General features: G+C 47.8%; 1 protein-coding gene and 1 non-coding gene across 2 annotated transcripts; both read left to right on the forward strand.

The window, feature by feature from the left end:
• Positions 1–326: 326 nt before the first annotated feature.
• Positions 327–22635, forward strand: FXN (frataxin). The gene is made up of 5 exons (XM_028117397.2): positions 327–527; positions 7729–7826; positions 10341–10461; positions 17600–17697; positions 20319–22635. Exons 1-5 carry the CDS (start codon positions 360–362, stop codon positions 20467–20469), a joined length of 636 nt encoding a protein of 211 aa, XP_027973198.1. The 5' UTR covers positions 327–359; the 3' UTR covers positions 20470–22635.
• On the forward strand, positions 3051–3123 carry TRNAA-UGC (transfer RNA alanine (anticodon UGC)). Its single transcript has one exon. It is a non-coding gene; the product is annotated as a tRNA-Ala (tRNA).
• Positions 22636–25701: the final 3066 nt, after the last annotated feature.

Genomic DNA, 25701 nt, shown 5'->3' on the forward strand with positions numbered 1-25701 from the left:
CCCCATCCAGTTCACTGCAAGCCTGCAGCTCGCAAATCCTTCCTAGACAGAATTCTGCAGCAGTGCGTCACTAGGCCGAAGTCCCCGAGGTCAGGGACCTTGGTTACGCATTCACAAGTTGCCCAAGGGGCAAGCCCTGTGCTTTGCACAAAGCGCACTCTCCATTTGTGTTAAAAAACAGACATAGCGGAATGCTGGGAAGTTCTCCCTGAGGTCTAGCCTCGGGCCATTTCCCACAGTCGACAAAAGAGGGGACCTGAGCGCGGAGCCGAACCGCGACGCCTGCCACCCGTGGCCACCAGGTGTCGCCGCGGCGTCCCCGGAGCGGGAGGGCGGAGCGGCCGCACACTGGGAGCAGCATGTGGACGCTTGGGCGCCGCGCGGCTGCCGGCCTCCTGCCCCGCTCGGTGCCCCCGGGCTCAGCTCCGGCAGGCGCCGGAGCCCAGGGCCAGACGAGGAACGCCCCGCTCTACAGCTGCCGGGGCCTGCGCGTCGGGACCGGAGCGACCCGCGTACCCAGCCACGCCGTGAGTACCCGCGCCGCTCAGCCTTCCGGGCCGCACGCCGGCGGAGGGAGGCCGCGCACGCTGGGGACGTTGCGGGTACGCGCGCCCACTCCGCTCCGGGCACGCGCGCCCACTGCCCTCCGGCGGGGCCGCGCTCTGCTAGTGGCCGGAGCGGAGGGAGGCCGCGCACGCTGGGGACGTTGCGGGTACGCGCGCCCACTCCGCTCCGGGCACGCGCGCCCACTGCGCTCCGGCGGGGCCGCGCTCTCCTGGTGGCCGCGCTCTGTTGGTGGCCGCACGGCGGTGGAGTGCGGCGGTGGTGCGCGCTGCTCCCCTGCCGGGCGCGCGGCCGCGCAGTCCGCCTTCTGTCTCCCGGGGTTACGTTTGCACCGGCCTCCGCTTTCCGGTGAAAAGGGCAATGCAGTGCAACTGCGGGGGGAACGCAACGCAGGGGGTTGGCACTCACCGACGCAGGGGTAGTGGCCGGGGACCCGCTCTCGGGGGTCGGTGGATGGCGCCGAGCTCGCCACTTCCCTTTGCCAGAACTTCAACCTAAGCGATACTATGTACTGTACAAGGTACTGTAACGTACATATATATGTCCATGACATATAATATTAGTGTGGTACATATATATATATATATATATATATAAATAGAACAAAGCAGTACACAGACCAACGTAATAGTCTAGCATAGTGTGTATATATAATACTAGACCGATGTTTCCAAGCATGGGCTTTTATGAACGAAACGCTCCCGTCGAGCGAGATGGAAATGTCCAGGCTGTGGAGCACAAGAGCTAGAGCAGCGAAGCTTTTGGAAAATGACCCGGCCTGCGCTCCCAAGTTCCGGCTCGATTCAGCAGAGCTGTGTGACCTCGGGGGATCTGGAACCTCTCCGAGGCCTGGCTTCCTTTTCGGTAAAGAGATGAAAGGGTACCGCCCATTTTGCCGAGCTGTTGTAAGGATTACATTGGATTAACGTAACACAAAGTCTTGAGCCCTGGAAGTTAATTCCTTTTTCTTCCCTTGGGGACTGCAAAGAAGCGTCTGACCCACTCGCTCCGAGACCTGAAAGGAGGAAGCCCAAAGAATGGCTGTGGGGGTTGAGGAAGACTCACAGCGGGGGTGGACGCGATGTTTAATCGGGGTCTTTTTTTTTTTTTTTACGATTTTATTTATTTATTTGAGAAAAGAGAGCACAAGTGGGGGAGCAGAGGGAGAGAAGCAGACTCCCCGCTGAGCAGGGAGCCGGTAGTGGGGCTCCATCCTAGGACCCTGGGATCATGACTTGAACTGAAGGCAAAGGGTTAACCGACTGAGCCACCCAGACTCCCCTAACCAGGGTCTTGAAGGTGGCAAGGGAGCCGGGGAGGGCATTCCCGAAGGAGAGACAGGCCTGGGCCGGGAAGGCAGATGGATATGGACTCTGAGTGGCTGGTCTGCTGGACAGACTGTGTGTGATGAACAAGGCAGATGAAATCCAACCCAAATTGCCTGTGGAGCTCTGGAAGTTGGACTTTAGACTTGAATTTCCCACCGCCCTGTTATTTGCCTGTGTTTGAAGAGAAGTTAGGATTGATTGCCAACACTCAAAGTTGGGGCCTTGATACTGACCGCTGCCCCCCCCCCCTTCTTGGAAAATATAGGCAGCTATGGCCGTCCTGGCGCCATGATGTCCCAGTGCAGAACAGAGACAGAGACACTTGGTACCCCTCTGCTGTGCTTCTCCCACCTGGAGCTGCCCCGGCTTGCACTCTGACCCCTGCTGGTGCGGGCCGGGGGTTGCCCGCAGTTTGTAATTTAGGATAGTGACAAGGTACGGCGTGGTCTTTGGGATGGTACGTACTGGCTGTTAAGGACTGTTGACTCAGAAGCATGCCCAACTTAGGGCTGCCACCCAGGAGGTGGGCACTGGACACACACTGGGGTTAGGGGTCTTGGGAGGTTGGGAGGTAGTTAAGCTGGGTCACCCATTGGGCCTCCTCGACCGTAGCAAATTAGTCAGGTTTGTTGAACTTTGTAGCACAGTTCCCTCGCACATCTCCGGTATTTGCGGAACTGGGTGGAGGACCCTGGCAACCGGGACCACCGTGCTTAATTTTTCCAAGGCCTTAGCTGTCCTCAGGTTGACCCCCAAAGACCCTGCACTCCAGTCAGGACCTGAGTTCATTGTGGGGGCTTCTTCCCCACCCTTATTTTCCCTACCCTGTATTCCTACTTCTATAGCACTGTAAGAAATAGAATGGGAGGGGCGCCTGGGTGGCTCAGTTGGTTAAGCGACTGCCTTCGGCTCGGGTCATGATCCTGGAGTCCCGGGATCGAGTCCCGCATCGGGCTCCCTGCTCGGCGGGGAGTCTGCTCCTCCCTCTGACCCTCTTCCCTCTCGTGCTCTCTAATTCTCATTCTCTCTCTCTCAAATAAATAAATAAAATCTAAAAAAAAGAAATAGAATGGGAGCCACATGTGTAATTCTAAATTTTCTAGTAGCTACATTGAAAAAATAAAAACAGGTAAAACTAATTTCAACACCACAGAGGGCGCCCGGCTGGCTCAGTTGGTAGAGCATGTGACTTGCGGTCTCAGGGTCATGAGTTTAAGCCCCATGTTGGGCCTAGAGCTTAGTTTAAAAAAAAATTCAACAGTACATTTAGGTAATCTAGTTTTTCTTTTCTTTTTTTTTTTGAAGATTTTATTTATTTATTTGACAGAGAGAGACACAGAGAGAAAGGGAACACAGGCAGGGGGAGTGGGAGAGGGAGAAGCAGGCTCCCCGCGGAGCAGGGAGCCTGATGCGGGACTCGATCCCAGGACCCTGGGATCATGACCTGAGCCGAAGGCAGACGCTTAACCGACTGAGCCACTCAGGCGTCCCAATAATCTAGTTTTTCAAAATATTATCATCTCAACATGTAATCAGTACTGAAAAATCATTGAGATATCTAACAGTCTTCCAAATCCAGTGTGTATTTCCCCCGTCAGCACATGTCAGCTCAGATATTAAACTGAACTTGTTGTGGAAATGCTTGATTTCTATTTTATAAAATTCACGATTGAAAAAACAAACTCACGGGACGCCTGGGTGTCTCAGTCAGTTAAGCATCTGCCTTTGGCTCAGGTCATGATTTCAGGGTCCTGGGATCGAGTCCCGCATCGGGCTCCTTGCTCATCAGGGAGCCCGCTTCTCCCTCTGCTGCTCCCCCTGCTTGTGCTCTGTCTCTCTAACAAATAAATACATAGAATCTTAAAAAAAAAAAAAAAAAGTTAAAAAAAAGAAAAAAATTCACACCCTCAAGCTGTTCCAAACATTTTAAGTTTTCCAGAAACTTTATTTAGTATCATTTTAAAATTACAGTTAAGTAAGGTTTACAGTCCAGTTCCTCGCTCACAGGAGCCACATTTCAGGGCCACACGTTGCACGTACTGCACATAGCTGCGGAGTAGAGCATATTTAGCTTCTGATTGTCCATTCTGGGGTCTGGCTGCTCTCCAGAACCCAGAATCCACAGAAATGTCTTCCTTCCAAGTGTGTGGCTCCGTGGCCCAGGGAGGCCTCTGGTTCCATCAGGAAGCCTCTCGCCCCAATGAGAGTGTTGAAGGTGGCTGGTCCTCGAATCCTTGGCCTGTCACACAGGCAGCTCCAAGGAGAGATGTGTTGCCACCTCGTACTTAACTTCATAAGCCCCTGCTGCAGCCACATCTGAACACCTCGAAAGGCTCGCAGACACCCATGAATTTTCGTGCGGGGACACGATCGTCACTTAGGACCCCATGGTCTTCTGGCCTCAGGCCTGGCAAGCAGGTTTTGCTCTAATTCACTTTAAATTAGTTTTTATTGTCTTCCGCAGACAATGTGCATGAATTTATACATAGAAAAGTGTACATAAGTTATCTGTACTGTTGGGCGCCTGGGTGGCTCAGTCGTTAGGCGTCTGCCTTCGGCTCAGGTCGTGATCCCAGGGTCCTGGGATCAAGTCCCGCATCAGGCTCCCTGCTCAGCAGGAAGTCTGCTTCTCCCTCTGCCTGCCGCTCCCCCTGCTTGTGCTTTCTCTCTCTCTGACAAATAAATCTTAAAAAAAAAAAAAAAAATCTGTACTGTTTAAAGACTAATAACACACTGCCACATCCTCACCACCAGAGTAAGAGACTGAATATGACCTGTCCCCCGGAGGGCTCTGGTGCTCTCCCGATTACCGCTGGGCCTCCCTGAGGGGAATCTGCTCTCCTGAATTCTGTCGGGCATCCCCTCCTTTTCCTAGAGTGTCACCCCCTATGTTTGTCTCCCTAAAGCATGTGCTGTTGATAGAAAAAAAATTTTGCTGCATTTATTGGGCTATGACTTGTTCCTTGTGTTCAGTGTTGTTTTTGAGGCTCATCGACACTGATGCACACAGTTGTCATTTATTCGTTTTCTCTGCTGGGTAGTATCCCACTGGGTGAGCCCATCACACTCTATCCAGTCTCCTGGTGACATCCGCGTGACCACCATGGTGCTGGTGGCACGATGGTGCCGCTGTAGGCGTTCCTGTGCATGGACAGAGGCTCTTTGTGGCCCAATTCCTCAGAATGGCAGTGCTAGGCGAGGGGCCAGCGAATATTCAACTCATTTGATGCCAAGAATGGTTGTACCAGTCCATCACCCCCCAACGGTGGGTGAGAACTGACTCACTATTCCAGCCTTTGCCCCTTTGTGCTTTGCAGAGGGGACCCCTAAAATGAGGCCTGGCCTCCCTGCTAGCCACCCAGGCCGGGCCTCACCCTCCGCCTCTCCACACTATTGTTGACATGCTCCAAAACCGAAATTGACTGGACACACCCTCCAGCCCTGTGTTGGGGGTATTTGTGTCCTCCTAATGCTCATCACCAGTCTGCGTGGTGGGTACCGTGACCCCTGCCTTCAGGGCCTCGGAAAGGGTCAGCAGGTACCCAGGGAATGTTAGCTTGGGGGAGAACAGGGAAGAGACCAGCAACTTTGGCAGCAGTTCCTTTGATGATTAAAAACAGCCGGATGTAGACTTCTACTTCTGACTATGAGTAACTTGCATTAGCACAAACCTCCCACCAAGAACAGCCATCCAAGATACAGAAGTCAAAACCAAAAATGAAACAGGAAAAAGGCTCTGTGAAGGTGTCAGACTCTGACAACTAGGATTTGAGAGGCCAGGGTCCTGGAGGGGAGGGAAACTCTGAGCCCCTAATTCTCGAACTTCGCTTCCATGTCTGAAACCCTGTACAGTTCCCAGGTGTGTGATTCTTTTCCTTTGTGGCCCAGACGCTGGGGCCAGAGGGGGTGGGTTCAGATCTCCACTCCTCCACGTATCGAGTGATTTGCTCCGGTTCCTCATCCATAGAATACAAATACAGCCCATTCTCCTGTTTCATGGATCCTGGACTTGTGAATTCACCTACTCAGTAAAATTTATCTGTAACCCCAAAATCAATACCCAGGGTGGATTTCGCGGTCACTCTGGGACACACACAGAGCAGCAAAAACTTAGAGTCACCCCATGCTTGCGTGTTCCCACCAAGGTCAAACAAGGTGACACTCTGTCTTCTCTCGGCTCCCACGGGGTCAAGTGTCCTTTCTACCACCTAGTTAGTGGCACGTTGTTTGCAATTTTGTGTTTTTGGTTGGTGATTTTACTATTTAAAATGGCCCTGGAGCATAGGGCTGGAGTGCTGTCTAGCGTTCTAGGTGTGAGAAGGCTGTGGCGGGCCTTACGGACAAAACACGTGTGTTAGATCAGCCTCATTCCAGCCTCAGTTATGGCGCTGTTGACCCCGAGCCCAGTGTTCATGTATCAACAATGTATATTAAACAAGATGTCTTTAAGCAGAAACGCATGTAAACGAAGTTATGTAGGGATCAGCTGGTCACATGTGACCTGAAACCTGCAGGAACCTAAACCTGTATTTCCCGTAGGAGCATTTCACTAACCTCCTGTTCATGGTGACTTTATAGACCAAACTGTCATAAGGAACCACTATAATAATAGTACTTGCTTCACAGGCTTGTAATGAGGACTAATCACATCCATTTCTATCAAGATTGAGGGCAGCAACACCCAGCAGATAGGGAACACTCTAGAATGTGCAATAGCAATAACTGGTTATCATGCTGGCTCTCTCCTCCTTCGGAGCCAACCTTTTAAAATCACACCCTCTGTGCTCTGCACCCGTTTCCCCCTTTTCTGCTCACTTCTCAGCCCCGTGCCCTCTGCCTCCTCCTTTCTGAGCCTGCCAAGGGCACTGATGGCTCAAGAGAACAGCGGCCTCTGAGCCCTGCTCCAGAGTGACCTTTGGAGAAGTGAATCTTACTACCAACCCCTTCCAGCCCTTGGGTGCCTTCCCAGGGTGAAGTCCAGCTGAGAGCCTTCACAAGGCCCCATGGCCACCTCTCCATCCTGTCTCCTGACATCTCCACTCTGATGTACCACTTTTCTCTCCTTTTACAGGCTCCGTCCCCTCCCTCACTGGGGCAGGTCCCTCAGCCAGCGTCCCCTCGGTGTTTGTCACTGTCCTCTGGTTATGTCATCTGTCTCTCCAGCTGGTCAGTAGAGCTGGCAGCCCCAGAGACGAGTGCCTGGACCCTCTTCCAATTATGTGTTGGAAGAAATCAACAGGTCACATTATCTCCCACAGGTCATGTTAATGAAACCTGTCCGTCTGCAGTCCGATCCTCTGTTCTGGACATCAGCTTACATCTGCCTCTTGTTGTTCATTGTTGCTTGCATTAAGTCAAATTCCAGGAGCTTTGCTGATGCTTCCGCGCCCCTGGCCTATGCTAAACACCCCAGAATAGCCTGGAGCAGTGCTGCCCATAGAGCTTCCCGTGATGGTGACTCCATTCTATGTGCCACTGGCTACATGAGGCCACAGGACACTTGAAACGTGGCCTTCCAGAACATGGCAGTCCTGGAAGTGGTGCTTGTCCCTCACTCAAATTTTAGTGGGAAGTGATGGGAAGTGACAATAAATTTAAATGTAAAGAGCTGCCTGTGGCTCGGGGCTATTATATTGGACAGCACAGGCTTAGAGAGAGCCCAAGAGAATGAACGCAAGGTAATGCATTAAAATAAGGTGAAAACATCCCAGAAACACTCCTGGAAAAATTTAACATGGTTTATTCCCGAATGCAGAAGTGGTGCTATTTAAACCGTGCGTTCAGGGACCGTAATGCACTGAAAAATGGTCATGTTCTTCTTCACTTTGGCTTTTAGAGTCTGAGCCTCCACCGCCTTGATCAGATCGTGAATGTCAAAAAGCAGAACGTCTGTTTGATGAATATGAGGACAGTGGGAACTTTGGGCGACCCTGGGTAAGATAAAGCCCCTTCCACGTCAGAGAGCCCTTCTCCCTCCTCCCTCCTTCTCTCTCTCAAGACACAACGTGTGCATACCTGCTCATACTTCTATTAGCTTTAATTTTTTAAAGATTTTATTTATTTATTTCACAGAGAGAGACACAGTGAGAGAGGGAACACAAGCAGGGGGAGTGGGAGAGGGAGAAGCAGTCCTCCTGCCGAGCAGGGAGCCCGATGCGGGGCTCGATCCCAGGACCCAGGGATCATGTCCTGAGCCGAAGGCAGACACGTAACGACTGAGCTACCCAGGCGCCACTTCTATTAGCTTTTCAAATTTTTTTTTCCTTTTCTCTTACTGGTTTAAAAAAAGAAAGAAAAAAAAGCCCATCCCATCCAAAAGCTGTCTTCTCCCTCAGCAGCAGCACTCATAAGCATCTTTCCGTATCAATAACTATCTACCACATTATTTTATTTATTTATTTATTTTTAAGTAGGCTCCTGCCCCAGTGTGGAGCCCAACACGGGGCTTGAACTCACGACCCTGAGATCAAGCCATGGGCTGAAATCAAGAGTCGGACGCTTCACCAAGTGAGCCACCCAGGCGCCCCTCTGCCACATTATTTTAAATAAAATAATATTAAACTTGATGGATGTACCATAGTTCATTTAACCCATCCCCTATTGCTGGACATTTGGGTTGTTTCCAGAGTTCTGTTGTTACTCTGATGACCTAGCAGTTGGGGTTGGCCAAGCCTCTGTGACAGAGAGGCCCACAACTGTGATGGCTCAAGCCAGCAGTGGTTTGCGTCCCTGTGTTCCAACAGTCCAGGGTGGGCGTGCCTCTGGGCAGGGATTCACACACCCAGAGTCCTTCCACCTTCCTGTCACTTGTCCGTACCTTACTGTCCTCTACACGGTAGAAGCCAGGTCACCCCGCCCGGGTTCCATTCCACAGAAAGATGCAAGAGCATGGACGTCTTGGAAGAGGCACTTGTCCCTCACTCGGATTTTAGTGGGAGGGACTGGGTCACATGACCCCAGCTGACCCCAGGGGATGCTGGGAAATAGAGCCTAGTGGGCGCCCTGGGAAGAAGCAGTGGGTTCTGGTGCAGAGCTCCCCGGCATTGCTAGTCTGATGTCTCCATGGACCTTCCTTCCACACGCACACACAGCACATTAGCCCCTAACCCCAAGGCTGCCGCCACAGGCCCATACAGTCTGTCATCCACCCCAAAGGCCAAGATTTCCAGGTGACACGCCATCCTCTCTCAAGGTCTAGGATTGGCTTCTCTGACCGTGATACACACGTGTACATGTGCGCGTGCGCGCGCACACACACACACACACACACACACACACACACACACACACACACACTCCCCCAGTGGAGAGGGATTGCTTCACTTCTGGGCCAACTCTTGATGTCATCTGTCTCTTTCATTTTAGCCATTCTGGTGGTATCTCATTGTGATTTTTTAATGTGTACTTTCCTGAAGATTAATAAAGTTATACCCCTTGTTATGTGTCCATTGGCCATTTGGATATGTTTTTTAAAATGATATCTGTTCAAGTATTTTACCCATTTTTTTCTATTGGGTTTTCTTTTTCTTTTGACTTGTAGTTCTTTTTTTTGTTGTTGTTCTTCATATATTCTGGAAATAAGCCCTTTTTCAGATACATGTAATGCAAATATTTTCTCCCACTTTGTGGTTTGCCCAACATAATTTTAATCATAATACACGCAATTTTAATAAGCATAATGTCCAGCTGAAGGGGTCAGTTTTTGTCAATTTTAAATATTATTGAATAATATTTATTCAAATATTATTCAATAATTGAATAAATAATATAAAATAAAATACCAGGAAAATCCGTATGTGCTAATATGGAACAATTTCCAGGATATGTTAAATAAAACCTGCAAGGTACTTCAATTTCTATATTAAAAATAATATAAAATTCTGGATGGATACAGAAGAGACTTATTTGTAGTTGACTCTGCGGATGGGGGCTGCTTATTTGGGAAGAAAGGTTTCTTTATAAACTTTTTTTTTTAAGATTGATTTTTGACAGAGAGTGCACATAAGCAGGGGGAGAGGGATTGATTTTTGACAGAGAGTGCGCCTAAGCAGGGGGAGAGGGAGAAGCAGACTCCCCGCTAAGCAGGGAGCCCAACAGACCATCCCAGGACCTCGGGATCATGACCTGAGCTGAAGGCAGAGGCTCAACCGACTGAGCCACCTACGTGCCCCTATATAAACTCTCATGCTGATTAAATATTTTCTCTGTACATGGTAGCTATTTCCCATGAATTTTTTAAGTAAAAACCCAATGTGTCAGGGGCCTGGTTGGCTCAGCCTGTGGAGCATTCGACTCTTGATCTCCGGGTCGTGAGTTCAAGCCCCACATTGGGCGTATTTACTAAAAATAAATTAAGTAAGTAAATAAATAGATGTGTGGGTTTGACATTAATGAAATGGAGCAGTTTGGTAAACGTGTGTTTTGGGGGTTTTTATGTTTCCCCTGCAGCTTTCTGGATGAGACGACCTATGAAAGACTGGCGGAGAAGACACTGGACTCCTTAGCAGAGTTTTTCGAAGACCTCGCAGACAAACCTTACACATTCGAAGACTATGATGTCTCGTTCGGGGTACCTTTTTGCTTATTTTCATTTTTTTTCTGTTTCCTCCCTAAGAATTCTATCTCACTAAGGCAAAGAATTCCCCTCCAGTGGAGTTAAGCATCCAGCAGCATGCGGTTACGGGTGGGACCCAAAGACTGGCACGTTGGTGGTCCAGCCCTGCCCCACCAGGCTTGTGACCGTGGGCAAGTCACGGCCTTTGTGAGCCCCATTTCTGCTTAAAAATACAGGTTCTCAAGCACCACTCAGTACTCGTGAAGGTAAATCAGGGAGGGACCCAGGCCTGTGTTTGTCTAGCGGGATGACTCTCCTGGGGGCATGGGGAGGCCTGAACCACTCCTCCTTAAGCAGGGTGTGTTCAGAGCACACAGACGTGGGCCCCACTTCTGGGAGATTCTGATCGGCAGGTCAGGGTGTACTCTCAGGAAGCATATTTTTGAAAACCTCACCTGGGATTCTAATGTGCACCCTGAGGCCCACCGCTAGAGATTTTTCTTTAGTTGGTCTGGGAGCATGTCCCAAGCAGGACAGGGGAGTTAATTTTTTAAGTTTTCGTAATCACTCCTCAGATGATCCTAAATGCTCCTGGGGGGAGCCGCGGAGCCCTGAAGCCCAGGGAGTGCTGCTCTACATCGACTGGCCACCAAGTGGCAGACTTGAGTAGGGTTCCACCTTTGCCTTTAGAATGCTGTTTACGCCTTAGGGAGCTGCTGCTTTTTTGCCAGAAAATCCCCCGTGGAAATTAGTCCTCTTGACGGCAATTAATTAATAGTCAGAAATGTTATGAAGTGGAATTATTAGGACAACCAGCTGCCAGGCTAACGTGATAGAAATGCTGTTGGATATTACTGTGGACAGAGAAGGGACTCCATCAGATGGAGCAGGTAGCAGAGTCTGGAAGATTTCAAGCCTGGTTGGAAGGAGAGTGAGGGACTTGGAGGTCAAATTTAAGGCAACGGGGCAAGAAAGGGTTGGATGCCTTCCAGGTGGATTCGGGGACTGCTGTGAGCATCATCGTTCAGGGCAGGGCATTCGAAGTGTTGCAAGCTGCTGGGGAACCCTTACTAACTGGCTCCCCCAGCTTGACTGTCTGTGGAATGGTGGAGCCGGGGCAGTTACAGGTCTCCTCTCCCCCAGCCTCCCCACCAGGGGCTAGCTGTACTTACAGGGAAACCAAGTCTCCGGCTAAACTCGGCCATGCATACAAACATTCATTAACATGCCACAAAACAGTCACACCACTCATTCTTGTAACATTAGTGAGAATACTTAGTGACTCAAGTATTTTTGCATGAGTGTTTCATTAGAAGCAAATGTGCCAGTGTTCTAGCAGCTGGATTCTGTTTACCCCCTGGAATCTAGCAGCAAATGCTCCTGCTCAGGGGCGCCTGGGCGGTTCACTTGGTTGAGTGGCTGACTCTTGGTTTCGGCTCAGGTCACGATCTCAGGGTCCTGGGATCGAGCCCTGCATCGGGCTCCGCACTCAGCGAAGAGTCAGCTTGAGGATTCTCTCTCCTTATGCCCCTTCCATCCGTTCTCTCTCCTTCTCTTTCTTTCTCTCTAATAAATAAATAAATCTTTAAAAGAAAAAATGCTCCTGCTCAGTGGTGGGTCACAGGATCTTACCTGAATCCTCCCTGCAGAGTGTTTCTCTCTGACCCAGCTGCTGGGGTTTCCAGATTCTGTAACCCATTCCTGCAAAGGGAAGAGGCACCTGTGTTTTTCTAGCCAGTCCATATACCTTAAGTGTCATTCTCCTCACCAGGGAAAAATTATTTCTAACAAATCATTTACTACTTAGGAAATTCTCTAGGATAGATGTAGAAACTAAAGGCATACAGTAGCTGATTCTGTTGTTGGGATTTCTGATTAAGAACTTTGAAATGCTATCTACCCTGGGGTGTGAATTCCTTTTTAGAGTCTCTCAGGTGCTAGCTAACTTACATTTCACAAATCTATTGAAACTACATTATAGGCAAGAGAATACCCGTAACACTGTTACTTGAGCTTTGTTGGGGTGCAGTCTTTCCCTGCCCCCAGGGTCCTGTTGGGCATTGCCTCCCCTGGGAAGTCCTAGATGCCCCAGGCAGATAACATGCTTACTTCCTTGCCCAGCACTCCAAGGATGAGTCTGTAGAGCACTGATCACCCCGTGTACTAGCTGTCGATTTACACATCAGCTCCCATGGTGAGACTGAGTTCCTTGGCAGCTAGGACACTGTCCACTCTTGGTATCCCAGTGCCTGAAACATTGCCAAGTACATGATAGGGACTTAATAAATGTTGATTCAGTACATAAATGAAATGGGGCCCATACACACTCTCACTGATGCCACTCAGCATCACAGGCATTTTACCAGCTTGGTCCTGGCCAAGTAGACAACTGACAGCAGTATTCCAGATAGACCCAAGAACATGTTTGTTCTGTTTGCTCCCTGTGGAGTGGGAAATGTGAGCACTCCTTGGCTGTCGTGTGGGGTGGGTAACTTGGGGGGCACTGGCCCTGCCATTAGAGAGGACTGCCCACCAGAGCAGAAAGCACGTCCCATCACTAGGATCCATGGAGTCAGCTGCACTTGACCGGCAAAATCTGACCAGGACAGTGAGAAGGACTGTGCTGTCTGAGGGTTACTTCCAAGCCACCTTCGTTTTTCCCCGGTGGAGCCCTGGCCTCTTTGACGTTTTAATGAGAATCTGCTGTCATGTTCTTTACTCACTAAGCTGTCGGCCTATCAGTGCCATATAGCAGAGGTTCCTTAACCTTTCCTGGACCTTCTCCCAAGAAAACCTTCCCCATACACCTGTGTGTACAATTTCAGCTTCAGGCCGGGACAGTCTGCAGACCCCTGAAGACCACCTCTGGGTCCCAGGTTATCGACACTTGCTCAGAGGCAGCATTTTATTGGATATGGAGACAAAGCATCTAGCCTATCATCCTGGATTTGTATTTTCTGTCCAAGAGTCTGTAAGTGAATTATCTTAACTTCTGTGAGTGCCAGGTTCTTCAGCTGGGAAGTGGGTGACATCCCTCTACTTCTCCGAATTTCCATTAGGATTAAATTGGAAAAGGGCTTCACATTCATTATTCTTACTCCTTAAGAGGGGTATCTCTTTTTGGAGTGTGGGAAGCCACATATACCTGAACTCGCCTGACTCAACATGCCATCCCATAGGTGTCTATTTCTACAAAACGAGCTAGTGACAACAGAAATTGCTCCTTTTGCTCCCGAGTGTGTAGGGCTGATACGGACTGGCGGGAATAAGCCTCCACCAAGCTGTGGACAGGGGCTGTTCTGACTGGTTAGTGCCCGTCCGCAGCTGCTGAGGATTTTGACTCTCTCCCCTCCCTTCCCCTCCCCTGCACTTAAGTCTGCCCACACTCCCAAAATAGCCTCAGGGTGGCCCTTAAGGAATAATACTAATGAACAAAAAGCCCTCCTCATTTAGGCTACTCGTGGATAGTTCTAAGAGCATTGAGAACTCCTGGTGAACCAGTAAGCAGCTCATTTCCTTCCATTCCTTCCTCCTCTGGCCCGGTTTCCTCTGGAAACAGCCTCTGGCTCCATGGGAAAAAATAATGACACACAATGAACAGGAGGGGGGTTGGCTAAGTATTGAGACTGCCTTGTGTAACCTTGCCCTTAAATTTGCACGAGTTATCACCAGCCCTGGTCGCTGTCAGCTCCCTTCGTTCCTCCACAGATGTCATTTGTGTCCATCCAGTATCTCACACTAAGAACGGATGTGCTGGACACTGAAGTGCTTGGATGAAAAGACAGATCTGCTCTCAAGGCGCTTAGAGTAGTGGAGGGGAGGGGGCAGGTGTCCGGCAAACAAGCGGGCAGCTCAGATGCAGGGAGGAAGGCACAGGGGCCATGGGGGGGGGTCAGAGTAACCTCATCAGGGGTGCCTCGGCTGGGGTCTCGGTCTTGTGCGGGGAGGGGTGCTGCAGGGAAGGAGCCAGGTGGAGGAGACAGCTTGAGGTTTGCACATCTAGAGGAAATCTCATGGTTGCTTTTTTAATAGGCTCTTTGTGAACGAGTGGCTGGTTTCCTGGAATAATTCCAGAAGATTCTGAGTTGGAAAGAGTGGATTTTGGCTTTCAGTGATTGGATGTGCCATCCCTGATTTGGCGTCCTGTTCTAGGGCGTGACCGTGATCAGCAGAGTACACAACCCTTGAGCACCCATGCCCCTTAATCCTTGTACTTTGTCTCTGAAGGAGGCAGCACCCGTGTTGTCCTGAGGAAGGTGGCAGGGTTGATATGACTCAGACCCTGCCCTCTGCCCTCTCCACTGCGCCTGCACCTCGCCACGTGAGCAGGGGAAGGCACAATGGGGCACTGAAGGACCACAAATAGGTTAAACTGGAAATGATTATGTCTCGATCCCCTGAGCCTGCTATCTCATGGAAAAAGAAGCCATGGAAGTTTGTATGGGGGCAGGAAGAAATGGGGAAGGATTGCTGATGGGTGTGGGGTTTCTCTTTGGGGTGGTGGAAATAGCCGAGAATTAGTGATGTTTGCACATTTTATGAAAACACTTTGTGAAATATTAAAACTATTGAATTGTGCAGTTTTAAGATCTTTTTTTAAGGAGTGGAGGGAAAAAAAATTTTAATTAAAAGAAAGGGGAGGGGCAGAGGGAAGGAGGCAGAGAGAGAATCCTAAGCAGGCTCTATGCCCAGCACAGAGCGCGATGACACGGTGGCTCGATCTCACGACCCTGAGATCATGACCTGAGCTGAAATCAAGAGTCGGACGCTTAACCTGCTATGCTACCGGGTACCTCAAGACACTTTTAAGTAAATGAAAGGTGGTAGTCTTACCAAAATAGTAAAGGTGGGTTTCAAGGAAAAAAATTAATTAATTTCTTTTAAGGATTTTGTTTATTTATTTACTTGAGAAGGGGAGAGAGAGAGAGCACAAGCAGGGGGAGGGGCAGAGGGAGAGGGAGAAGCTGGCTCCCCGTTGAGCCGGGAGCCCAACTTGGGACTCGATCCCAGGACCCTGGGATCATGACCTGAGCCAAAGGCAGACGCTTAACTGACTGAGCCACCCAGGCGCCCTCAAGAAAAATTTTTTAAAATACAAACTTATGGGGCGCCTGGCTGGCTCAGTAAGTGGAGCATGTGATTCTTGATCTCAGGGTTGTGAGTTTGAGCCCCACATCGGATGCAGAGATTACTAAAAAAATAACAATAAACTTTAAAAAGAAAAACAAACAAACTTAGGTACACTGTGATCCCAGCCCTTTTCAGAAATGCATTTAAAGACTGGCAGCCAGTACCTGAGGGTGGACAGCTTGTATCGCTGGTTAATGGGATTGAGAGAGCACTTGGGTCATAGCAAGAACAGCTTCTTTTGGACCCAGACAGACCTGGATTTAAGATCAGCTCTGCCAGTCACTAGGTATTCTTTATTACTCTGTCCCTGTTTCCCTCATCTATAAAACTGGGATAATGATACCTACCTCTGATGGTTATGGTCACAGTGGAAACAGTTTTACACAAAGTGCCAAATACAGTGCCTGGCACAGAGTAGGTACTGGGCAGTAGTCGTTAATATTTTTATTGATGTTTTCATTTTATTTACACTCTGTACTCCTGATGTCCATATAATTTCTCTTTGTTTCTTTTTAAAGATTTTTGTTGTTGTTGTTCATTTATTTGACAGAGGGAGACACAGCGAGAGAGGGAACACAAGCAGGGGAAGTGGGAGAAGGAGAAGCAGACTCTGCACTGAGCAGGGAGCCCGATGCGGGACTCGATCCCAGGACCCCGGGACCATGACCTGAGCTGAAGGCAGACGCCCAACGACTGAGCCACCCAGGCGCCCCTCTTTGTTTTCTTTTTAATCAGAAAAAATGTTGCTGGGGCTCCTGGGTGGCTCAGTCAGTTAAGCGTCTGCCTTCGGCTCAGGTCATGATCCCAGGGTCCCGGGATTGAACCCCGTATTGGGCTCCTTACTCAGCAGGGGAGCCTGCTTCTCCCTTTCCTTTCCCTCTGCTCCTCCCCCTGCTTGTGCTCGCTCTCACTCACTCTCTCAAGAATGGATAAGATCTTTTTCTCTGTCTCTCAAATAAATAAATAAAATTTAAAAAAAGAAAGTATAACCCAATAGAGTCCTCTCTTGCCTGTCAGTTATATTACCATTATTATACATTATTATTATCACTGCATTTACCTTTTCAATAGCTTTGCAAACACAAAGTGTTCTAAGAAACATCCGGGGCCTCCTGAACGTACAGGGGCTCTAGAAGCCCAGAGAAAGGCAGTGGTGTGTCTCCCGTGGCTTATGCCAGGGGTGGGGAACAGCGAGGGGCTGCCTCCTGCACACCAACTCCAATAAAGGGACTGAGCTGTGTGGCTGCTTCTATAATATTCTGCGCATTCTAAAGAAACCTCAGACCTTGGGAGTAAAGGGCTCCTTTGTTGAAAGAGTGTTTTCAAATTTAAATGAGCATTTATTGAGCAAAGATGGACCAACCGGTCTTTTAGAGAATTCAGGGCTCTTTAGGGAAAGATAAAGCCCTTGAGAGCAGCTTGTGAGATGCGTGGGAAGGGTCTGAGGATAAAAACTGTCTGGCGTGCTGGCCTTCTACCAGCAGAGCTGGCTTTATGGCTCTTCTAAGACCAGCAAAGCCAGTGGTTTGACCACTTCCTTCTCTTTTGCCTTTTTTTCGTTGTTTTGGTAATGAACGTGCCCTGTCTGATGTTTGGGCTGACGTGGGACTCCCATAGAGTTGGGGGTCTGCGTTTTTTAACATCCTCTTGTGCGTTCTGGCTGGGTTTTGAGGGAACGGAGGCAGCGGGCAGGATGCGAAGCCTCCTGTTGGCCGGCTTTCACTCCTCAGACAAGCCACTGCTGTCTTTTCACCTCGAGACGGGAATAATGAGAATTCTCCCCTCGCCAGCCTCCCAGGGAATGAGGGAGAGCGCTACGAGGTCTAAGTATTATGTAATTAATCATAGTCTGACGCAGAGCAGTGTGCTTTCTGCGTGATCTGCCGTGTCTAACACGAAAGGCGCTCCTTCACGGTGTGTCTTGTGTATCAACGTCGAGATAGGAAGCAATTTAGCAATTGTGACCAAGTGGTAACTTTGTCTTATTCTCTTTTCCTCGTGCTTTTGCCACCTAATCCGCCAGAGTGGTGTTTTAACAGTTAAACTGGGTGGAGATCTAGGAACCTACGTGATCAACAAGCAGACCCCAAACAAGCAGATCTGGTTATCTTCACCCTCCAGGTATGTCCAGAAGTCCCCATCTGTCCTTGTTCAGCTTGTGGGAGGTGTGGCGCTGTGGACCCTTTAAAAGGAAGGTCACCTCGTGGGTGGGTGTCTGTGAGCCCACTTGATGCTTCACACTCACCCCATCCTCATAGGACAGTTAACCGGGCTTCAGTAACTTCGGTCTACCAGTAATCCGGCTGCTGTAAGCAGATACTGGGATGTAGATCTGAAGCAAAAAGTTTATAACTTTTCAGAACCTGGCCTGGCATTGCCCTGCCTTTTAAAAAGCCACTTTTGATGCTGCAGCCTCGGAACGAGTTGCACTTTGTCTTCAAAGCAGGTTGAAGTTTGACCTCTGGTTTGTTTTGAGCATCTCGCTAAAGGTTGGTTGAATTCCCTCTGCGAAATTGGTTGCCTGCCCTGTGGAGGGTGGGGGAGAGCCTCTTAAGCTGGGACTCCAGGGCATTGAATCCTTCCTGTGTTTATCACTGATGTGCTTTCAATCTCATGGAATAAATGATTTATTGGAGGCCGCCTGCACTGCATCTCAAGGCCTGAGAACGTGCAGAAAGAGAGAACCCCTCATCGGCCTGCATCTGTCGGGGTCGTTATAAGGGAGTTATAGAGAGACACTCACAAAAAGCTCTCAGACCAGGGCGCCTGGGTGGCTCAGTTGGTTAAGCGACTGCCTTCGGCTCAGGTCGTGATCCTGGAGTCCCGGGATCGAGTCCCACATCGGGCTCCCTGCTCGGCAGGGAGTCTGCTTCTCCCTCTGACCCTCTTCCCTCTCGTGCTCTCTATCTCTCATTCTCTCTCTCTCAAATAAATAAATAAAATCTTTAAAAAAAAAAAAAAAAGCTCTCAGACCAGCCTTCCTGGGTCACTCATTACTTCCAAAGACAACATACTGACTGCGCATTAGGAAAGGCCCAAATATAATCAGCATGCAGTTCTTTGAAAGCCCATGGTATTTACATTAAAAAAAAAAAATTATAGGGGCGCCTGGGTGGCTCAGTCAGTTAAGCATCCAACTCTTGATTTGGGCTCAGGTCATGATCTCCATAGTGAGATCGAGCCCCAAGTCGTCCCTGCACTCAGCAGGGAGTCTGCTTGAGATTTTTTTTCTCTCCTCCCTCTGCCCCACCCCTGATGTGCACGCTCTCTCTCTCTCTCAAATAAATAAATAAATCTAAAAAAAAATAAATTGTAACTCTTCTTCTGCCCCAATGTTCACATCATTTTTAGGCAGTTAATATTATACTGTTTATCATGCCATGGTGTGTAATTATTTGTTCAAAATAAGTAAAGCGCTATTCCTCCTTTGCCCCAACTTCTTCTAGGAAGTATGTTATAATTCAACAAACTCCAGAAATCACCCATTTCTAGCAAGACCCTTAATAGATTGCATTGCTTTTTTAGACCCAATTAATTTAATCTTGGGTGTTTTATCCTATGCGGGCCAATTAGCCTGTTCTCTTTGGCCTCAGTTGTCCCAACCCTAACCAGAGCCATGCATGAGGGAGGACTGTACGTTCTTACCCTTTACCTCTGGAGGAACCATATGAGAAACTGGGTGGATCAGTTCAAACCCAGCCATCACCTTTGGGGATTGGTGGCTGTATAAATACCAGGCAGGGCACCGGAACCATCTATCATGGTTCCACTGAAGGAATTCCCTGTCGTATCTGGAGACCAAAAAAGTCCATATTGTGTTTGGACACACCTACCAGCAATATGATCCTACCCCAGGCTTGTTTAATGTGTAATTCATGATGGGAATCTGGAAAGAAAATCTGCTAAGCAGCCATTTACTATCACAAATACTGTGTTCCTCAAGAAAAAAATTTATTTTCCACTCAACTTCTCACATCCAAAATAATCTTTCATAGGACTGCATTGCTTTTTCTTTTTAAAGATTTTATTTATTTATCTGTCAGACAGCACAAGCAGGGGAAGTGGCAGGTGGAGGGAGAAGCAGGCTTCCTGCTGAGCAAGGAGCCCGATGTGGGATTCAATCCCATGACCCTGAGATCATGACCTGAGCCAAAGGCAGACGCTTAACCAACTGAGCCAGCCAGACGTCCCAAGAAAAAATATATTAAAAAAAAAAAGTATAGGTGATTGCCAGGGGCTGGGGAGAGGAGAGGGTGGGGAGTAACTGCTCAATGGGCACAGAGTTCCCTTTTGGGGCGATGAAGACTTTTGGTAGGGAGAGGTAATAGTTGCACTTGTTATGAATGTACTAAAATAATAATAATATAGGTAAGGGACAAATATGTGAGTGGTACACTAATGGCCATCATTTTAACAACCCTGCTCGGACATAGCAGGTACCCTCTGTGAGTTCAGGAAAGTGAAAGCTCAGAATGTGCTTTACAGAGACTCATCGAGAGGGCTCAGATGTTTTCAGGTCTTGAGAACTGTTCTGTCAAATTGTTGCAGGGGATAAACTGGGTACTTATTCTTACATAGAAAGACCCCGGGACAAGAAGTCAAATGTATGCCTTGTTAAATTGACTTTGAAAGGACCTTTCTTCCGGTCAGTTTCTTGGTGGCAGCATTGTGGAGTCAGCATTTACTATCTGTCCTCAAGGGCTGTCCTCGTGGACTTCCTGCCTATTTATTTTGTCTTGCAGCGGGCCCAAGCGCTATGACTGGACAGGGAAGAACTGGGTGTACGCGCATGACGGCATGTCCCTCCACGAGCTGCTGGCCACGGAGCTGACTAAAGCCTTAAAAACCAAACTGGACTTATCTTCTCTGGCCTATTCCGGAAAAGGCGCTTGATGCCCAGCCTAGTCCCAAAGACATGAACAGCTCTAAAGCCCAGACCCCAGCTCCGTCCTGCAGCTGAGTGTCTGGTCTGTTCCATTCCCGCTTTGGAGGACAGTTGCATGGTGTGTAAGGAAGAGCTATGTGAAAAAGCGTGTTGCCTCCCACCCTCCCCCAAGTTCGGATTTGTAATTTCCGTAGTGTTTTTGGATTTATTGTCTGATTTCCTCCCTCACAGGATATCCCTTCTGTTTTATAATGTCCCTATCCTTGTACATTTATATATAACCTTACAACAAAGAAAAATAAGAAGGAAAAATTCAGGAGGAAAAATGACTTGATTTCACTCTTCGTCCTTTGAAGGACTTAACTGCCTAAAACCACATGAAGAGGGCTGGCCGACCTCCCCTTTCTGTCCCCAAATAAGACTCATTAAAGAGTTGCCTATAAATGTTGCCACGCCTCTTGAAAATGTCAACATTCCTAAGCCCTTTATTATTAAAGTCAGTGACATTCAGGAATTCTCAAACCAAAGATCATTCTCTGCATTCGCATCTGCCAGGCTGCGAACTGCACAAGACTCGAGAGACGTGATGTTTCTTCCAGAGAGACGTATATAGGGACATACGCACACATTTCATTTCATTGTGTGTGTGTGTGTGTGTATTTTTTTTTTTTTAAGTGAAGCGTCCGCATAGATTCAGCTGCTGTAGCACAAGTCTGAGAATGCAAAACCTCTCCCAAAGAAGAGAAGGGAAAAAGGGCCATCTTCATAAGTTCGCGGATATAGTATAATAAACTAGGTCACAGGGCTGAGGGGGTGCTTTGCAAATTGTGAACGACCACATAAATGAAAAGATGTTCATGTTAATGAAAAGAACCCTGGTCCTTCACTTGGCTCAGTGCAACCTTTTCTTACCAAAGAAAGACTTCTTAGTGACAAGTCTATGCACATAGGCAGCATCTCCGTTCTCTGTCTCTGGGCGAGTTTCACGAACTCCCTGGACCTGTTTCCCCACGTGTTAACCGAGAGGGTAGAAATGAGGAACTATAGTGGATTCCCAGTCCAGACATTCAGTGGTCCTGTCAGGCCAACTTAACAGGCTGGTTTTAATTCCTTCTGGTAGATGAGGGGATGACCAAGAACAATTTTCTTAAGCTATAGCATAAACACATGGTTATTAGTATCATTCCACTTGAATTTCAATCGAATTCATGTTCAAATAGTACCCATCTTACGTCTTTACTGTGCTGAGCTTGTGCTGTGGACTGAATGTCTATGTCCCCCCCAAATTCCTACGGCGAATCCTAACCCCTGTGTGATGGAGCTAGGAAGTGGGGCCTCTGGGTTGGGTCAGGACAGAGCCTCATGACTGGAATTAGTGCCCTTATAAAAGAGGCCCTAGAGAGCTCCTCGCCCCTCCCACCATGTGAGGACACAGTGAAGACAGCTGTCTGTGAACCAGGAAGCAGAACATCGCCAGACCCTGAATGTGCTGAGGCCTTGACCTTGGGCTTCCCAGCCCCAGAACTGTGGGAAATAAATTTTTGCTGTTTATAAGCTATCCAGTCTATGGTATTCTGTTATAGCAGCCCAAACGGACTAAGACAGGCTGCCACACCATAGGACCTCAGCTTATTTTATCTTTTAAGATTTTTTATTTATTTGAGACAGAGTGAGTGAGAGAGAGAGAGAGAGAGCATAGCAGGGGAAGGGCGGTGGGCAGAGGCAGCTGGAGAGGGAGAGAGAGACTCCCCAGCAGACTCCCTGCCGAGCACAGAGCCCTCCTCGGGACTCTGGGCTCATGACCTGAGCTGAAGGCTGACACTTAAACAACTAAGCCACCCAGGTTCCCCCATTGGACCTCATTTTAATCTTTACTGATCTGCATCTTACACATGAAGAAACCAAGGCTCAGGAACATTAAAACTCCTCCAGAGTTATGCTCATGTTCTGTTATGTTCTTACTAAAGAAAGATTTATTAGTGACAAGTCTATGCAAATGTGTAGCAAAGGCTTTTGCCATGGGTGAACAAAAACCACATTCCATTATGGGAAAAAAAACCTCTTAAAAGAAAAATGTAAGCAAACGCTAAATGGTAATATAAAATATTTCCTTTCTTAAAAAAAAATAAAAAAATTCCAAGGGGCACCTGGGTGGCTCAGTTGGTTAAGCGACTGCCTTCGGCTCAGGTCATGATCCTGGAGTCCCGGGATCGAGTCCTGCATCGGGCTCCCTGCTCAGCGGGGAGTCTGCTTCTCCTTCGGACCTACCCCCTCTCATGTGCTCTCTCTCTCATTCTCGCTCGCTCAAATAAATAAATAATCTTAAAAAAATAAAATAAAAAAATTACTTTCTTCAAAAGTAAAATTATTTGTTAGTGTGGGTGGAAATCTTTAAGGTAGGTCAGTACCAGTGAGAAAATAAAACCTGTGTGTGTGTGTGTGTGTGTGTGTGTGTGTGTGTGTGTACGCACGTCTATCTCTTGTGATGAAAGTTTCACTATCTTACTTACTTGGAACTCAGTTAAGTGATGCACTCACCTATCTGGGACATAACACAAAAGATTTAATCAGGCTGCTGTAACAGGAGAATGTAAGTTAGGAGATCTGTGCTCTCAACGCTTCCCTTGTGGTCTAGCTTTTCAGGCCTATTTACTTTTACTTTACATACAATGCTAACTAGTTTAATTATTTCCTTTCTAAGGCCCTGGGAGATTCCCATTTGAATCACGAGAACACACACCCAGGGAGGAATAAAAATCATTCTCTGGGGACTCATGGGTGGCTCAGTCAGTTGAGCATCTGCCTTTGCCTCAGGGCCTGGGATCAAGTCCTACATCGGGCTCTTCTCCTGCTCCCTTTGCCTGCCGCTCCCCCTGTTTGTGCTCTCTCTCTCTCTCTCTCTCTCTCTGACAGATGGAAAGATAAAATCTTTAAAAAAAAATATCATTCTCTGACTAGCAAACTGGAAAAGCACCACAGTGTGGGGCCAGGATCCTCCCACAACTCAGACCCTGGGAGCACATTTATGGTGTCACCCACATTAAGGATGAGTTTTCAGGAAAACGTTGAAAATGTTCAGTATTACATGTTAAAGGAGGCAAGAAAATAAGTGATTTAATTTCAGAAAGCTTTTTATGATGTTTAGCTTCCTGAGTGGATAGAACCCCGGCCACTTGAAAATATAACTACCCAGGGCACCTGGGTGGCTCAGTCAGTTAAATGTCTGCCTTTGGCTCAGGTCAGGATCCTGGGGTCCTGGAATCGAGTCCCACATCAGGAACCCTGCCGGGGGAGCCTGCTTCCCCCACTCATGCTCGCTCTCTCGCTCTCTCTCTCAAATAAAAATCTTTATTAAAAAAAAGAAAATATAACTACCCAAAAGGACTTATTTACCTTTCTCTGAGGATACAGAGAAGCACTCAGGTATGTAAAAGAGACCCTGAGATTTTTTTTTTTAATCAGAATTTTTAAAATGTATCCAAACTCGGGGGCGCCTGGGTGGCTCAGTCGTTAAGCGTCTGCCTTCGGCTCAGGTCATGATCCCAGGGTCCTGGGATCGAGCCCCATGTTGGACTCCCTGCTCCGTGGGAAGCCTGCTTCTCCCTCTCCCACTCCCCAGGCTTGTGTTCCTGCTCTCGCTGTGTCTCTCTCTGTCAAATACATAAATAAAATCTAAAAAAAAAAAAAAAATGTATCCAAACTCTGGCTACAGACTTATTTGTTGACACTAGCCTCACTTTTCTTCCCTGTAAAATGGTGATATCTAACCTCTAGCACCTGGGCCCACAGGCAAAGCACTCAGTACATGACAAATATTATCATATGCACAGCACAATTTCATATTCACATTTGGGGGTTTCCTCCAGAGTATTATTTATGATATCCTCTACTCAGCCTCAAACATAGTCCAAATGCTCATCCTGGTTATCTTGGTGATAGATTCCGATTTCCTGAAACAAGTTTTCTTGCCCCTTACAGTGGTTATGTTTTACTCCGTCTTCAGCATAATTCTAGAAATAATTTGGCCAACTTTAAGTTTGATACTTTGTATTAACTAATAAGTTTACAATATGTTTCTTAAGCTATACCTGCCCCCATATTCTAATAAACCCCATTGCTACTTCTAGGGAAAGACCCATGTTCAAAAATGTGAGAAATCTGTGTGGATTAGCTATGCAAGGCTGCCAAGGAAAGCGGGCTTCACACCTCCAAGGTATACACTAAGATTAAAGTAATTTTAGGTCATGTCCAGTTGAATTCTTGGCATGGATTTATCTTCTGTAAATGAAAACAGTCACATACCAGAAGGAGAGGGAGGGACCCTGGTATGAATCACATAAATTTTTCCTGCTGTTCAAAACTATGACTGTCTTTCTACGTCCAGCTATCGTTAGACATTACATCACATTACTGTAAGACATCTTACAACAGTAAGAAATGCTTTCAAATCCTCAGTTTCACTTAATTAGAAGTAACATCCTAAAGATCCCAATTAATGGCCTCTTTGGAATATATAAAACTGAGCCCACTTGCATTCTGATGTCTGCTACAGAAACAGAATCTGAGTTCACACGGTCCATCTTTTCTGGATGTATTAATTAAGATACAGAATATTTCAACTCTCAAGAAACTGGGTAGAGAAGGAACATATCTCAACATAATACCATATATGGCAAGGCCACAGCTAACATCATACTCAGAACTGAAACACTGAGAGATCTTCCTCCAAGATCAGGCACAAGACAAGGATGCCCACTCTCACCATTTTTATTCAACATGATACCAGAAGTCCTAGCCAAAGTAAGCAAGAAAAAGAAAGAAGGGCATCCAAAGGGGAAAGGAAGAAATAAAGCTGTCACTATTTGCAAATGACAGGACTATACAGAAAACTTTAAAGACTCCAACAAAATCCCATTACAGCTAATAGTTTCGGTAAAGCTGCAGAATACAAAATCAATATACAAAAATCATTTGCGTTTTCATACACCAACAATGAACTATCAGAAAGACAAATCAAGAAAACAGTACCATTTACAACAGTATCAAAAAGATTGAATACTTAGAAATAAATTTAACCAAGGTGCCCGGGTGGATCAGTTGGTTAAGTATCTGCCTTTGGCTCAGATCATGATCCTGGGGTCCTGGGATCGAGCCCTGCAACAGGCTCCCTGCTCAGTGGACAGCTGCTTCTTCCTCTCCCTCTGACCACCCCCAAGCCCGCTCATACTCTCTCTCTCAAA

Source organism: Eumetopias jubatus, unplaced genomic scaffold (genome assembly GCF_037043125.1).
Source record: "Eumetopias jubatus isolate StellerSeaLion01/CBP00866 unplaced genomic scaffold, mEumJub1_p1.0 scaffold_15, whole genome shotgun sequence".
In the NCBI taxonomy this organism is placed as follows: Eukaryota; Metazoa; Chordata; class Mammalia; order Carnivora; family Otariidae; genus Eumetopias; species Eumetopias jubatus.